This window comes from Zeugodacus cucurbitae, chromosome 3, assembly GCF_028554725.1.
Source record: "Zeugodacus cucurbitae isolate PBARC_wt_2022May chromosome 3, idZeuCucr1.2, whole genome shotgun sequence".
In the NCBI taxonomy this organism is placed as follows: domain Eukaryota; kingdom Metazoa; phylum Arthropoda; class Insecta; order Diptera; family Tephritidae; genus Zeugodacus; species Zeugodacus cucurbitae.
In genome coordinates, this window is record NC_071668.1 from 32063779 (window position 1) to 32079712 (window position 15934).

Genomic DNA, 15934 nt, shown 5'->3' on the forward strand with positions numbered 1-15934 from the left:
TCGTTCTTTCGTCTGCGGTATTTGCCGTTGCCAATGTTTAACCTTTCTCTCGACAACCCCTAGTGTCGCCTCATCGAATGTTGAGGGACTTGTAGAGTTTAGTTTTTGTTCGTCGATAGAGGACTTTACTTTTCAATTGCCTATTCAGTCCAAAGTAGCACCTGTTGGCAAGAGTGATTCTGCGTTGGATTTCCAGGCTGACATTGTTATTGCTGTTAATTCTAATTCCCAGATAAACGAAATTATCTACTTCAAAGTTATGACTGTCAACAGTGACGTAGGAGCCAAGACGCGAATGCGCTGACTGTTTGTTTGATAACAGGAGATATTTCGTCTAGTCCTCATTCACCACCAAACCCATTCGCTTCGCTTCCTTATCCAATGTTATCAATATCATCGGTGTACGCCAGCAGCTGTACACTCTTGAAAATGACAATGAAATTTGGTTTGTAATATTTTCCTTACATCCCAATGATATGTTGCGAAAATAGGTCAAATCGGTTCACAACCACGCCTACTTCCTATATACCAGAACTTTGAAGTCGATCTGAATATTTTAATTTACGAGTAACTTTTAATTTACAAGTAAATACTATGTTAATAGTGTGGCAGCCCCTTTCTAAAAATTCCCGAACTCGGACCATAGGTTTTCAAGACCCCATATGTCGAACATGAGGACCTCGGTGCTTTTAACCTAATATTATGGTTTCCAACTTTCAGTGGACTTTATATCATATACATATATGACGAACATGTGAGTCAAATTGAGTAGTATATAATATTAACCCACTCATGCCCGAATTAAAATGGACAGAGCTAACATTTTTATTTAGGACAGATCTTAATTCTTAACTGAAATATGAAGTGATAAAAATTTCAAAGTCCTATGTATCCCGGTTCATTAGTTACAGGATGTTGCATATAGGCACAAATTAAATTTTTATAAATAAACTAAACACTTTTTTCATGAATTTTTTTTTAAATGACACTCTTATCTTTACTTATTTATATAGTTCACATTGTTTTAAAATAAAACAATTATTTCTATGTTTTTGAACACTTTTTGTATAACCACTTTTGTATAACTTTTTTCGCGAAACGATTTTTGCCAATTTCTCTCTGCAGAGAACTCTTACTGAATAACACACGTACAGCTCAGAAAAAGTAACTGTAAGCTTTAAATAACGAGAATTAGAAGCCGGTAAGTACAACGTTACCTATAGGCGACAATGGGCATGAAAGGGTTAATAAAATTAAATAAATAAATTGCGAGAGTATAAAATGTTCGGTCACAACCGAACTTAGCCATTCCTTACTTGTTGTGATATATTTTAGTTATTAAATTAAAAATACTCACACATACATACACACCTATATATATACATATATATATTATATTTACATATATGTCAATGTCGTCAATTTTATTTACAGACAATAAAATACTGAGCTATTGGCTGACACATCTTATACCATTTCTGGTGCTTGCCGCCCTTAAATGCTCAAATTCAATACTAGTGCGTGGGGTATTCATTGATGCGGAAGGAACGCCCGATGAATGTGTAACAATTCCGATTAATTATATAAAACTACATTTCGAAAGAGAACGCAAAAAGAAATCTATATATATATGCCATCAAACCGACATGATGAAGAAGGCGAATAAGGATGCCCAAATCAACTTAATCGAGAAGTCTGAGAAAGCTGAAATTAAAATACAAGCTGGCAGAGATGCAGCAGGACATGTATAACCAATGTACATACACTTACCATATATGTACCATATGTATAAAAAATAATTTTCGATTTTCTACAACTGTACTCATAATGGCTTATAGGTTTTACCATATAAATGGCAATTAAAAGTTAACAAAATGAAAGAAAGTTTTTATGTGGATTAATAAGTTATTTTACAGATGTAGTTTATATTTGTGAATCTGGAATAAATTTTGAACTTTTGTAAGCTAGTGAACGTTAACGCATAAGTAATATGACTAATATCGGACACTCACCCAATATCTAGGCGGATATGTAAAGGTAACTAGTATGAGTAAATTTATCTAGATTCAAATATAAAGAGCCTTTTTACACCATAGGGAACAATACATTGATAAATGCTAGGGTTTATGAAGTAATATTTAATTTACGATAAGCAAATATTTAAGTGTAAATACATCTAATTGAATCTATCTTAATCAAGTATGTTATTACTAGTATCGTGGCAATCATAAAGTTCGCATATATTTTTTAAGAACTTTTAGACAACTTTCACTAGTTCATTAATAAAACAAAAACTTGGTATTACACCAACATATAATTGGGTTTTAATCTTTATACATATCTAAACGTTAGAACCAAAATACTTATTTTTACGATTATATCGGTTCGTAAAATGTATACATTTAGTTGAGGTTGAAACGATTTGATAAAACTTGGTTCACTTAGTTTCTTAGCTAAATGTCTACTTCTTTTGGTATTTGGCCGGTATCGGAAATGGAAATGAGATTACGACTTAGTGCCCAAAAGAATATACAGAGAGAGTAATCAGTCTCAATCGCATCGAATTTGTAATCAATCCTAATGATAAATGATAAATCACTATAATTCACAAAAAACTTCGAGTTAGAAGGTTTTATTAGAACATACAATTTTTCAAAAACCTGTAAAATATAGATTTTTACACAGTTTTATATATTTCATACATTGAAACATGTATTCTGAAATTTTGTTTTTGCAGTTTTGCGGTATGGCGCATTTTATCGTTCCCAATACACGACCGGCATCCCGTTGTTCTTCATTTGGCAGTTTATCTCGAAAATGGTCAACGCGTTGATTTCACTGCAGACAATGTACAACAGAGCGCAGCACGACCACCGGGGACAACACTAACTACCTTTTTCGAGTTGTGTGAAAACGATGAATTTGCAAGAACATTGCTATATTCCGAAATACCACAATATTTTACTTGGAATCCATCATCGAAAACATTTCAACGACGAAAGGAAGGCGAGCGTGTTGACGGTTATCCAAATGTCCGTAAAACCGATGCCATAGGACGCATTTACACCATCCATCCGAACAACGCCGAATGTTTCTATTTGCGTCTGCCATTAGTCAACGTGCGCGGACAAGATCATTTGATGATTTGAAAACTGTTGACGGTCAGTTGTGTGCGACGTGTCGTGAAGCATGTCAGCGATTGCATTTGTTAGAAGATGATATGCATTGGGACACCACACTTCATGACTCATCACTCACATCTCATCCAAAACAAATACGCGTACTATTCGCCATAATAATACACATGCCTTCCGTCAAATCCGCAAGAACTGTGGAATAAGTACAAAGACTGCATGACCGAGGACTTATTAATTTTGGCGCGTAATCGAGCATCGGACGCAGACTTGCTATATACATTACAAATGTATAATGATGCTTTGATATTGGTTGAAGATCTGTGCCTTACAATTGCGAATAAGGCATTAGCGCAACTTAGCATAACAGCGCCCAATCGTTCAGCGATTGATATGCTTGACCATGACCTTCAACGTGAACAACAATACGATTGCAATGATTTGCTTGCTTTCATACAAGCTAACATTACCAAATTGAATATTCAGCAGAGAAATGCTTATGATAAGATTATACGAGCAGTTGACAATAACGCCGGTGGATTCTACTTTCTGGATGCACCCGGTGGTACAGGGAAAACGTTTCTGATCTCTTTGATTCTTGCTACTATACGGTCACAGCAGAAAATTGCGCTGGCAATTGCTTCGTCAGGCATCGCTGCTTCTCTACTTGATGGCGGCCGAACAGCAGCATTTCATACATTGAAACATGTATTCTGAAATTTTGTTTTTGCAGTTTGCTACTGTTTTGCTCTTCACGTCTATATCCCATGTCTTTCTTACATTATTTATGCAACCGATAAGTGTAATATCATATTTTATCTTCCTCTCCATACTATATAGAGACTCTTTTAAAATTCTGCCTCGATAGTAAAATTTTAAATTTTGTATTATGCTCAAATCGAAAAATCCGATTTATTTAAGGAAATTGTTATGAAATTTGATTACTTAACGCTATTGCCAAATCAAAAGTTGGAGATATTGAGATCTGCGAGTTATGGAAGTTTAAATGTACATAATTATGTATGTGTAAACATAAAAGAATATCACATTTCATCTATATCTATATCTATATTCTATATCTATATCTATATACATATATAAAAATCGTCACGACTTAACAGCACGTGTATTCAGGGAAAAGCAAAAAGCAATGATGGATTTAATTGTGACCTACAATTGTTCGACGTTGTAACAAAAAACATGATCCACGGCCCTTGCGGCGCTATTAATCCAACGTCACCATGCATGATTGACAATAAGTGTTCAAAGCGCTATCCTAGAGCTTTAGTTGATGATACAATCACTGGAAATGACGGATATCCATTATATCGGCGTCGATCCGCTGAAGATGGCGGTAATTCAACGGTCATAAAAGTTCGGAATCAAGACGTTGATGTTGATAATCGTTGGGTCGTGCCGTATTCACCATTGTTGTCAAAAATTTTCGAATCGCACATCAATGTAGAATATTGCAACTCTGTCAATTCGATCAAATACATCTGCAAATACGTAAATAAGGGCAGTGATATAGCAGTTTTCGGAGTGGCTGATTATCAGAGAATTGATGAAATTCAGCAATACCAAATGGGTCGTTATAAAAGCAGCAACGAAGCGGTATGGCGCATTTTATCGTTCCCAATACACGACCGGCATCCCGTTGTTCTTCATTTGGCAGTTTATCTCGAAAATGGTCAACGCGTTGATTTCACTGCAGACAATGTACAACAGAGCGCAGCACGACCACCGGGGACAACACTAACTACCTTTTTCGAGTTGTGTGAAAACGATGAATTTGCAAGAACATTGCTATATTCCGAAATACCACAATATTTTACTTGGAATCCATCATCGAAAACATTTCAACGACGAAAGGAAGGCGAGCGTGTTGACGGTTATCCAAATGTCCGTAAAACCGATGCCATAGGACGCATTTACACCATCCATCCGAACAACGCCGAATGTTTCTATTTGCGTCTGCCATTAGTCAACGTGCGCGGACAAGATCATTTGATGATTTGAAAACTGTTGACGGCCAGTTGTGTGCGACGTGTCGTGAAGCATGTCAGCGATTGCATTTGTTAGAAGATGATATGCATTGGGACACCACACTTCATGACTCATCACTCACATCTCATCCAAAACAAATACGCGTACTATTCGCCATAATAATATCTACATGCCTTCCGTCAAATCCGCAAGAACTGTGGAATAAGTACAAAGACTGCATGACCGAGGACTTATTAATTTTGGCGCGTAATCGAGCATCGGACGCAGACTTGCTATATACATTACAAATGTATAATGATGCTTTGATATTGGTTGAAGATCTGTGCCTTACAATTGCGAATAAGGCATTAGCGCAACTTAGCATAACAGCGCCCAATCGTTCAGCGATTGATATGCTTGACCATGACCTTCAACGTGAACAACAATACGATTGCAATGATTTGCTTGCTTTCATACAAGCTAACATTACCAAATTGAATATTCAGCAGAGAAATGCTTATGATAAGATTATACGAGCAGTTGACAATAACGCCGGTGGATTCTACTTTCTGGATGCACCCGGTGGTACAGGGAAAACGTTTCTGATCTCTTTGATTCTTGCTACTATACGGTCACAGCAGAAAATTGCGCTGGCAATTGCTTCGTCAGGCATCGCTGCTACTCTACTTGATGGCGGCCGAACAGCACATTCTGCGTTGAAATTACCGTTGAACATCCAAGTCGTTGAAACACCAACGTGCAACAAATCGAGGAATTCAGCAATGTCAAAAGTTTTGCGAGGAGCTGGAATAGTTCTATGGGATGAGTGCCCAATGGCTAACAAAAAGTCATTAGAAGCATTCAATAGAACAATGCAAGATTTACGCCAAAAGCAACAACTTTTTGGCGGAGCATTAGTCTTATTATCCGGCGATTTTCGGCTAACTTTGCCAGTCATTCCTCGATCAACTCCTGCCGACGAAATAAACGCATGTTTAAAATCGTCAGTTTTGTGGAGACATGTTCAAAGGCTGACTCTTACCATCAACATGCGAGTCCAATTGCAAAACGATCGAACCGCAGCGGCGTTTTCGAAGCAGTTGTTGGACATTGGCGAATGCAAAATACCAATCGATGATACCGGTTTGATCACATTGCCGAACAACTTTTGTACACTTTTACAATCGAAAGAAGAATTGATTGAAAGTGTATTTCCGAATATTGTTCAACACTATCAACGCCACGATTATTTAAGTGAACGCGCAATATTGGCACCGAAATCAATTTTGCCATTCAAGAAAAACTGCCAGGAGAAGCTACAACATATACATCGATTGATAGCGTTTTGAATCAAGATGAAGTAGTCAATTATCCAACTGAATTCTTCAATTCTTTGGATCCCCCGGTCTGCCACCGCATCGTTTGGTCCTGAAAGTCGGTTCACCCATTATACTTCTACGCAATCTGAAGCCACCGACTTTGTGTAATGGCACAATACTTTCAGTCAAAAAATTGTGGCCAAATTTGATTGAAGCAACAATATTTAATGCCTGCAAGGCAGCAGTGAAGTTGTACTCTTACCACGCATTCACATGATTCCAACGGACATGCCGTTTGAATTTAAGCGCTTGCAGTTCCCAGTACGTCTTGCCTTTGCGATGACCATCAACAAATCGCAAGGGCAAACGTTTCAAGTGTGCGGCGTCAATTTAGAAGAACCGTGCTTCTCCCACGGCCAATTGTTCGTCGCATGCTCGAGAGTGTGGGAACACCAATGTGCTTATTCATTTACGCGCCAGGTGGAAAAACCAAAAATGTTGTATACCAATATGTTTTATAAATAAGTAACAGTTTTACAACAATAAATAAAACACAAAGTAAAAACCCTTAAGAGTTTTAATCGAGATAAGTGTAGCGAAGCACACAGGGTAACAGCTAGTAATATCAAAGATCGATTTGTTGATCTGCACGTGGAGAACAAACCGTGGAAAACTAGTTGCAGTTTTTTCTCACAAAAATGTAGTCTTGTGCTCTTTTCTTTACATTTTTTCAGTTTTTTTTTTTCAAAAAAACGAATGCAGCTAACTGGCGCTCGAACAGGGGATAAGTTACTCAATATGAGAATAATATAACACAAATCAACCCAAAGAATTATTTTTAATTTTTTTGTTTAATATGCTTTAAACGGATGTTTTTATTTAATTTTACGACTTCAGAAATTCCACTCTCTAAATTTTGTAATGCAAATACGCTTTTTCACTATATCGCATGCGCCTTATATGAAACGCAGTTCCTTTTACATACAGGTATGTACATTGATTAAGCGCACTCATAATTTTCTACTTTTTTACTTAATATGTAATATTATAACAAAATTTAATATTTCGTCTTGTCCTCATTCACCTCCAGACCGATTCGCTTCGCTTCCTTATCCAGGCGGGAAAAAGCAAAACTAACGGCGCGGCTGTTGCTTCCGATGATATCAATATCATCGGCGTACGCCAGGAGCTGTACACTCTTATAGAAGATTGTACCTTCTCTATTCAGCTCTGCAGTTCATATTATTTTTTCCAGCATCAAGTTAAAGAAGTCGCACGATAGTGAGTAACCTTGTCTGAAACCTCGTTTGGTATCGAACGTTTGGTATCGAGCTTTTGGTGTTACTCAACGTCAGCTGACACAGCTGTATTAGTTTTGCGGGGATATCAAATTCAGACATCGCGACATAAAGGCAGCTCCTTTTCGTGCTGTCGAAAGCAGCTTTAAAATCGACAAAAAGATGGTGTGTGCCGATCCTCTTTTCACGGGTCTTCTCCAAGATTTTGCGCATGGTGAATATCTGGTCAGTTGTGGATTTTCCAGGCCTAAAGCCACACTGATAAAGTCCAATCAGTTTGTTGACGGTGGGCTTTAATCTTTCACACAGTACGCTCGATAGAACCTTATACGCGATAGGCTTATCCCACGGTAATTGGCAAAAAACCTTCGTTAAGTAGATTCATTTTTTCATAAAATTTTCTAGCATTAATTGGCAAAAAACCTTCGTTAAGTAGATTCATTTTTTCATAAAATTTTCTAGCATTACCTCTGTCTGCCAGCTTCTCAAGCTCTTCGTACTCACGTATTTCGCCCTTTTTCTTTTTTTGTCTGCAGATGCGTCTCGCTTCCCTCTTCAGCTCTCGGTATCTATCCCATCCCGCACGTGTTGTGGTCGTTTGCAACGTTGCGAGGTAGGCAGTCTGTTTTCTCTCCGCTGCGAGACGGCAATCCTCATCGTAGCAGCTTATTTTTTGTCGTTGCCGAAATCCAGTTGTTTCGGCTGCAGCGGTACGCAGTGAGTGTGCGATGCCGTTCCACAGTTCCCCATTCATTAAGAATTATTTTTAATTTTTTAGTTCGATGTGGTTTAAAATTGTGTTTTTTAGTTTTTTTAAACTATATTTATTTTTAACTTTTTAGTTTGATGTTATGCTGTAAGCAGTTCTGCTAAAAGGGGAAATCTTAAAATCGACAATCCTGTTACTAATTGGCTTTTATAGAGATGTTTTTGAACATATCAACATACTATGTTATTCTAACTTCCTTACAGTGTCGCTCAAATATTTTAAGTACCACTAAAAAAAGTTACAACCATTTAAAGATACAGGTTGAAAAGCATATTAAATCGGGTTGTATACTGTAGTTGCTTTTCGGAAGTGCTTTTCTATACAAGTATACTTTCATTAAGGATTTGTATTTATATTCATATGTTACATACTGTTAAGGGCAGAGTTGCTCACACTTTTGATCGCCTTCTTGCAGTGGAAAAAGTTACAAGCAAACAAACAAAAATACATACATACATACATACAAGTGAAGCTAATAAAAGCGTATTTTTTTTCATCAAAACGTCAAATCAGATCCCAAACTGTTAAATCAGAACAAAATTTATAAAACGACACCTCGCAAAACAACTCCTAGCAAGAAAGATGAATTTTATTTAGAAAATGTATAGCTGATCCCTTTAACATCTCACGGGCAATAAAGAACATAATACAGAGTTTCTTTTAAACATGTCAAGTAGACTAGTACGAAGACGTCTAAATGAAAATAATTTGTATGTGCCTGTGAGCAGAAAAAAACCGCATACATATGTATGTCGAAAAAAAATTAAAGTGCGATTATAATTCGCTTATAGTTATAGATGAATTTTTTTTTTCGAAAAGTACACCTTTTGTAGAAAGGGATAATGTGTAGAAGTTCACGTAAGTGAGGAAAGTTTTTGATTGTCATTCACTTGGGAGTGGCCAGAACCGATTCTTCTCCACATGATTCAAGCAGCTCACGACTTCCGGTTTTAGACCAAGTATCCTCTGGGTAGCTAACAAACATCCGTTTGAAGGCGAGCTAAATCGAGAAAACGAACCCGCTTCTGCGGTTATGCGTAGAGCTTGGGACCCACTATATAAAAACGAAGTTCCAATGAAAAATCGAAAAAGAAAGCCTCGCCCACGCCCCAATGGAAGAGAAGGACGATGTGACCAAAGATGCTTTCTATGAGCGCCTAGAACGCACCTAAGAGCGCTGCCCCCGCCACGATATCAAAATCGTACTTGGCGATTTTAACGCCAGGGTGGGTAGAGAAGGTGTCTTTGGCACAACAGTCGGAAAATTCAGCCTCCATGACGAAACATCGCTAAACGGCCTGAGGCTGATCTACTTCGCTCGGGCCCGAAATATGTTCGTATGTAGTACCAGATTCCAGCATAAGAGAGTTGGCTGTCTCCTGATCGAAATACGCGTAACCAAATCGATTTTAGACGTGCGTACGCTCCATTATCTGGTTGCAGCGAAGATACGCACCCGCCTCTGTGCAGCAAAGAACGCCCGTCAACAAACACATGGAAGGATCGACGTCGAAAAGCTGCAAACGCAACAGACAGCCACGAAATACTCTACTCGACTTGTACTCCTGCTCTCTGAGAGCACTCATCAGCATCTCGGTATAAGGGAACTGTGGGATGGCATCTCAAACTCACTGCATACCGCTGCAACCGAAACAATTGGCTTTCGGAAAAGTCAAAAAAACAGCTGGTACGATGAGGAATGCCGTCTCGCAGCGGAGAGAAAACAGACTGCCTACCCCGATACCGAGAGCTGAAGAGGGAAGCGAGACGCATCTGCAGACAAAAAACGGAAGAGGCAGAAATGCGTGAGTACGAAGAGCTTAAGAAGCTGGCAGACAGAGGTAATGCTCGAAAATTTTATGAAAAAATGAAGCGACTTAACGAAGGTTTCAAGACCGGAGCATCTTCACGAAGAGACCAAGGTGGTAATCTGGTATCCGATGTCCAGGGCATACTGGGATTATGGAGAAAACACTTCTCCGACCTGCTGAATGGCAATGAAAGTACAACACCAGTCGTTGGCGAACCCGATTCCCCAATCGATGACGATGGAATAGATGTTCCATTACCCGACCAATAAGTAATTCGAATAGCAATTACCCGCTTGAAGAACAAGAAAGCGGCAGGGGCCGATAGATTACCGGCTGAGCTATTCAAATACGGCGGCGAAGAACTGATAAGGTGCATGCATCAGCTTCTTTACAAAATATGATCGGAAGAAAGCATGCCTTACGATTGGAATCTCAGTGTGCTCTGCCCAATCCATAAAAAGGGAGATCCCACAAACTGTGCCAATTACCGTGGTATCAGTCTCCTAAATATTGCCTATAAGGTTCTATCGAGCGGACTGTGTGAAAGACTTAAGTCCACCGCCAACAAACTAATTGGACCTTATCAGTGTGGCTTTAGACCTGGAAAATCCACAATTGACCAGATATTCACCATGCGCCAAATCTTGGAGAAGACCCGTGAAAAGAGGATCGACACACTCCATATTTTTGTCGATTTTAAAGCTGCTTTCGACAGCACCAAAAGAAGCTGCCTTTATGCCGCGATGTCTGAATTTGATATCCCCGCAAAACTAATACGGCTGTGTAAGTTGACGTTGAGCAACACCAAAAGCTCCGTCATGATTGGGAAGGACCTCTCCGAGCCGTTCGATACCAAACGAGGTTTCAGACAAGGTGACTCACTATCATGCGACTTCTTTAACTTGATATTGGAAAAAATAATACGAGCTGCAGAGCTAAATAGAGAAGGTACAATCTTCTACACGAGTGTACAGCTGCTTTTTCCCACATGGATAAGGAGGCGAAGCGAATGGGTCTGGAGGTGAATGAGGACAAGACGAAATATCTCCAGTCATCAAACAAACAGTCGGCGCAATCGCGTCTTGGCTCCCACGTCACTGTTGACAGTCATAACTTCGAAGTTGTAGATAATTTCGTATGCCTGGGAACCAGTATCAACAACACCAACAATGTCAGCCTCGAAGTCCAGCGCAGAATCACTCTTGCCAACAGTTTCTACTTTGGACTGAGTAGGCAATTGAACAGTAAAGTCCTCTCTCGACGAACCAAAATCAAACTCTACATGTCGCTTATCATTCCCGTTCTGCATTATGGTGCAGAATCTTGGACGATTTCAACATCAGATGAGACGACACTAGGAGTTTTCGAGAGGAAAACTTTGCGCAAGATTTATGGTCATCAGAACATTGGCAACGGCGAATACCGCAGACAATGGAACGATGAGCTGTACGAGTTATACGACGACATTGTTATAGTTCAGCGAATAAAAAGACAGCGCCTACGCTGGCTAGGTCATGTTGTCCGAATGGACGAAAACACTCCAGCTCTGAAAGTGTTCGATGCAGTACCCGTCGGAGGAAGCCGAGGAAGGGGAAGGACTCCACTCCGTTGGAGGTACCAGGTGGAGAGCGACCTGGTTACACTTGGAATCCCCAACTGGCGGCGAACTGCGAAGGAAAGAGAGGAGTGGCGCGCTCTCATCGATTCCGCTATAACCGGCTAAACGGTTGAACGCCAATCACATACATACATACATACACGTTTTATGGATGAAAATGAAACAAACCGCTTTGGTCCTGATTGTAGAACATTTTTGCATCGAGAGAAAATCCAAAAAGTCAATTCGAGTATACCAAAAAGGTACCCAGGTTAATAAAGAGCTTGTCAACCAAATGTGAAGCTATTAATAACGGTCAGAATTTCACTCCAATTTTTAATAATATTTATTCTTTCGTACACTTCTTTCTACCGCATACCGTTAATACCTTAATACCTTAATACCGTTTGTAACATTTCTGTCACACGGCCAAGTAAAGGGTTGAATTTTTGTATACCTAAATTTTGTTGATTAGAAAAAACAAAAAAATGTTTTGCAACGTCGCATTTTGTTTTGCTTGGTGTGGATTAGGCCAAAAAAAGGTTTTCTTGTATTTTTAGTCAAAGACTTTTTGACAAATTCGGTGTGGGTTGAACATTAAAAGCAACATCAAGGTATTTTACATCATCATCTTCTCTCTCCTTACTGTTCAAATTGTTAATGATTTTTTCATCAATTAATATTTGGATTCCAGGGTCTTCATTATCGCAGTTCAGTCACTTAATAGTCTCTTCAACGCAACCTTCACCGAGGCCACGAAATTTCATTCCTTCAGATATTTCTTTAAAATTGTCGAGTGGTTCAATTGAAGAATTAGATGGAGTTAATTTTAATAACTTATTCCGTAATATATTTTAATGATTTATGCCGTCAAATTATTTTTAAATTATCAAGTATCGAGATTCTACTGGTCATACATACCAGAGATCTGCATTGAGTACTAATGAAATTAGAGCACTAACTCATGAGCCAAACAAATTGGTGCAAATGAATACTAATACTAATATCAAAAATGCCTAACAGCCGGTTTCCCGAAACAAATTTAAGTGAAAAATAATTAATTTCAGTTTCACCATTTGACTTAATTTTTATTTAAATGGTCACGCTTTGCCATTTAAATATTATTTAAATACTGTCTTATGTAACCATGGTTACGCTTTTCTATCAGCTGAATTCCCATTTGTTTACCATTTTGACAAAGAAATACAATTTATTTGTTTACATACATAAATCAGCTGTTATTCTTACTAACATCCCTGCCTTTTAATTTTTTGGATGCCAAAAGTCAATAATGGTGAAACGCAGGAAACTTAAGTGCAAAGTTAAATAAAAATAAAATTAAAACAAGTAAGGAAGGGCTAAGTTCGGGTGTAACCGAACATTTTATACTCTCGCAATTTATTTATTTAGCTATATTAATATTATATAATACACAATTTGACCCACATATTCGTCATATATATTGTATAAAGTCCATTGAAAGTTGGAAACTCTAATATTAGTCGAGGAGTTCCTGAGATATGGTTTTTGACCTATAAGTGGGCGATGCCACGCCCATTTTCCAAGTTGGAAACCCTAATATTAGTCGAGTAGTTCCTGAGATATGGTTTTTGGCTTAAAAGTGGGCGATGCCACGCCCATTTTCCAAGTTGGAAACCCTAATATTAGTCGAGTAGTTCCTGAGATACGGTTTTTGACCTATAAGTGGGCGATGCCACGCCCTGAGTGCAGCTTCCATCTGCCATTTCTTATGTGAAATTTAGTGTTTCTGGCGGTTTTCGTTATTGAGTTAACCCACTTTTAGTAGTTTTCAACATAACCTTTGTATGGCAGGTGGGCGTGGTTATTATCCGATTTCCTCCATTTTTGAACTGTATAAGGTAGTAGTTAAGAAGGTAGAAAGTTTCCTTGATATACCTTTAGTAGTTTGCGAGATAAGTACAAAAAACTTAGTAGGGGGAGGGGCCACGCCCACTTCCCCAAAAAAATTACATCCACATATGCCCCTTCCTGGTGCGATCCTTCATACCAAATTTTACTTCCATAGCTTAGTTATGACACTTTAAGTGTTTTCGGTTTTCGCCATTTTGTGGGCGTGGCAGTGGCCCGATTACGCCCATTTTCGAACTTAACCTTCTTATGGTGCCAAGGAACACGTGTTCCAAGTTTCATTAAGATATCTCAATTTTTACTCAAGTTACAGCTTGCACGGACGGACGGACAGACAGACATTCGGATTTGATTTTTTTCGTCACCCTGATAATTTTGATATATATAACCCTATATCTAACTCGTTTAATTTTAGTTTTAGGACCAACCGTTATGTGGACAAAACTATAATACTCTCGTAGCAACTTTGTTGCGAGAGTATAATTAAATGGAACTTAATTTTCAATTTAAAAATTTCGTGAAACCGGCTGTAAGACGCATTTCTATCAAACCAAAAAAAACTCATAGTATTTCTACACTTATATCTGCCGTCAATTTATGACTCAAACGAATGTATAAGAACAATTTGATTTTACTCACTTGTTCATTGGTCACGATGAAAATAAACTTGAATGAGTTCGGTCCACTGATTGGTACGAGTGGAATTGTGTCTTCGTAACTGAGCACGAAAGTAAAAGTACCCAGTGAGAACTTTGTCACATTACATTTTTCATTATTTCATTGAACATGCATTTTCGGGCGTCTTCATTCATTTTCAATATACAGTACTTTTCGTTTAATTGACTCTATGGTTAATTGGTTTCCCCGGTTTAATTGAACGGTGTTATCGGACAAAAAATGTAGCATATGAAAACACATGTAAATTTTCTCGGATAATTGGACTCGGTTAATTTATTTTCCTACTTAGTTGGTTCAAAATATATGTCATCAAAAATCATTTTCCTTTTAAATTTCCCCGGTTAATTCCTCCAAATATTATTGTTGAAAAAAATAATTTTTTAATCAACACTGTATCATTTTTTATTAATAAATTGGAATATCAAATATATGTATATACATACCTATGTTAGTACATAAATTTGTTGTTGCATTTTTTCCTATAATGGTAAAAAATATTCCAATATTTGAAAAACTTTAAGTGCATATATGTACATACATACGTATGTATGCAGTTTTCTTTAAGAGGTTAGGTGGGGTTAAGAGATTGAAAACATGAGTATATTTACATTTTTTTAATGTATAAAATCATATATTTCATTTAGCATATTAAATATACACATTTAAACAGTATTTTGTGAAATTTATATTTTCAAATTCCGCTTAGCCGTTGGTACCTCATCTTCCATGATTGGCGTTCAACCGTTTAGCAGGTTATAGCCGAATCGATGAGAGCGCGCCACTCCTCTCTTTCCTATTATCTCTTATTCTCATTATTGGTTCATCCAAATCAACGAACCAAAAATATTATTTATTAGTATTAATAATGAACGAAGCAAAAAAGGAAAGATTGAAAACTGAATTCTTGATAGATTTTGAACAAAAAAAACTAACTTTTGTGGTGAAATTTTCGCCATATACCGACTCTAAAAATAGTTGTAATAAAGATATACATATATGTGGCAATTTTCAAGAAATCGTGTCCATTGACTTCAAAATTCGAGTTTTGAGATAAATCCGTTTAAAGTTTTACATTCTTGAAATTTTAATCATATCGATTTTTTACTTTCAGACAATACTTTAATATTGTGCTATTTAATAAGACAAAAAACTTTCAATTTTCGATTCCCACGTAAGGCCTTAATTCACCAAATGGTCCAAATAACCGTAATTCCTGTAATTGAACAAACTGTTCATTTAAAAGGGATTCTTTTAATTGCACAAATTGTTCAATTAAGCGAGTATCTGTTAATTGAATCCCCTGTTAATTGAACGAAAATTTGTGCAAATTTTGATGATCAATTAAGCGAAAAGTACTGTATTACTATTATGAGAAATATATTAGAACCTAAAGTATTATCTTTACTCTCATTAAATAACTTAATACATTAAATGTAATACACGACATCAAAG

At 37.5% G+C, this 15934-nt stretch overlaps 2 protein-coding genes across 10 annotated transcripts in view; both read left to right on the forward strand.

Moving 5' to 3' along the window:
- LOC105219245 (hypothetical protein) overlaps nucleotides 1–2195 on the forward strand; it is a 46334-nt gene extending 44139 nt beyond the window's left edge. For 7 of the 9 annotated variants that reach the window (XM_011195251.3, XM_054226700.1, XM_011195245.3 and 4 more), the window contains one exon: nucleotides 1435–2195. In XM_011195251.3, the coding sequence (XP_011193553.1) occupies nucleotides 1435–1751 (317 nt within the window). In that variant the 3' untranslated portion in view covers nucleotides 1752–2195. The remainder of the gene's footprint in view (nucleotides 1–1434) is intronic. The other 2 variants (XM_029044885.2, XM_054226702.1) reach the window with 1 other exon arrangement.
- Nucleotides 1900–8141, forward strand: LOC128920147 (uncharacterized). Its single transcript, XM_054226704.1, has 2 exons — nucleotides 1900–2037; nucleotides 2738–8141. The coding sequence occupies exon 2, from the start codon at nucleotides 4335–4337 to the stop codon at nucleotides 5151–5153; it is 819 nt and encodes a 272-aa protein (XP_054082679.1). The 5' UTR covers nucleotides 1900–2037; nucleotides 2738–4334; the 3' UTR covers nucleotides 5154–8141.
- The last annotated feature ends 7793 nt before the right edge of the window (nucleotides 8142–15934 follow it).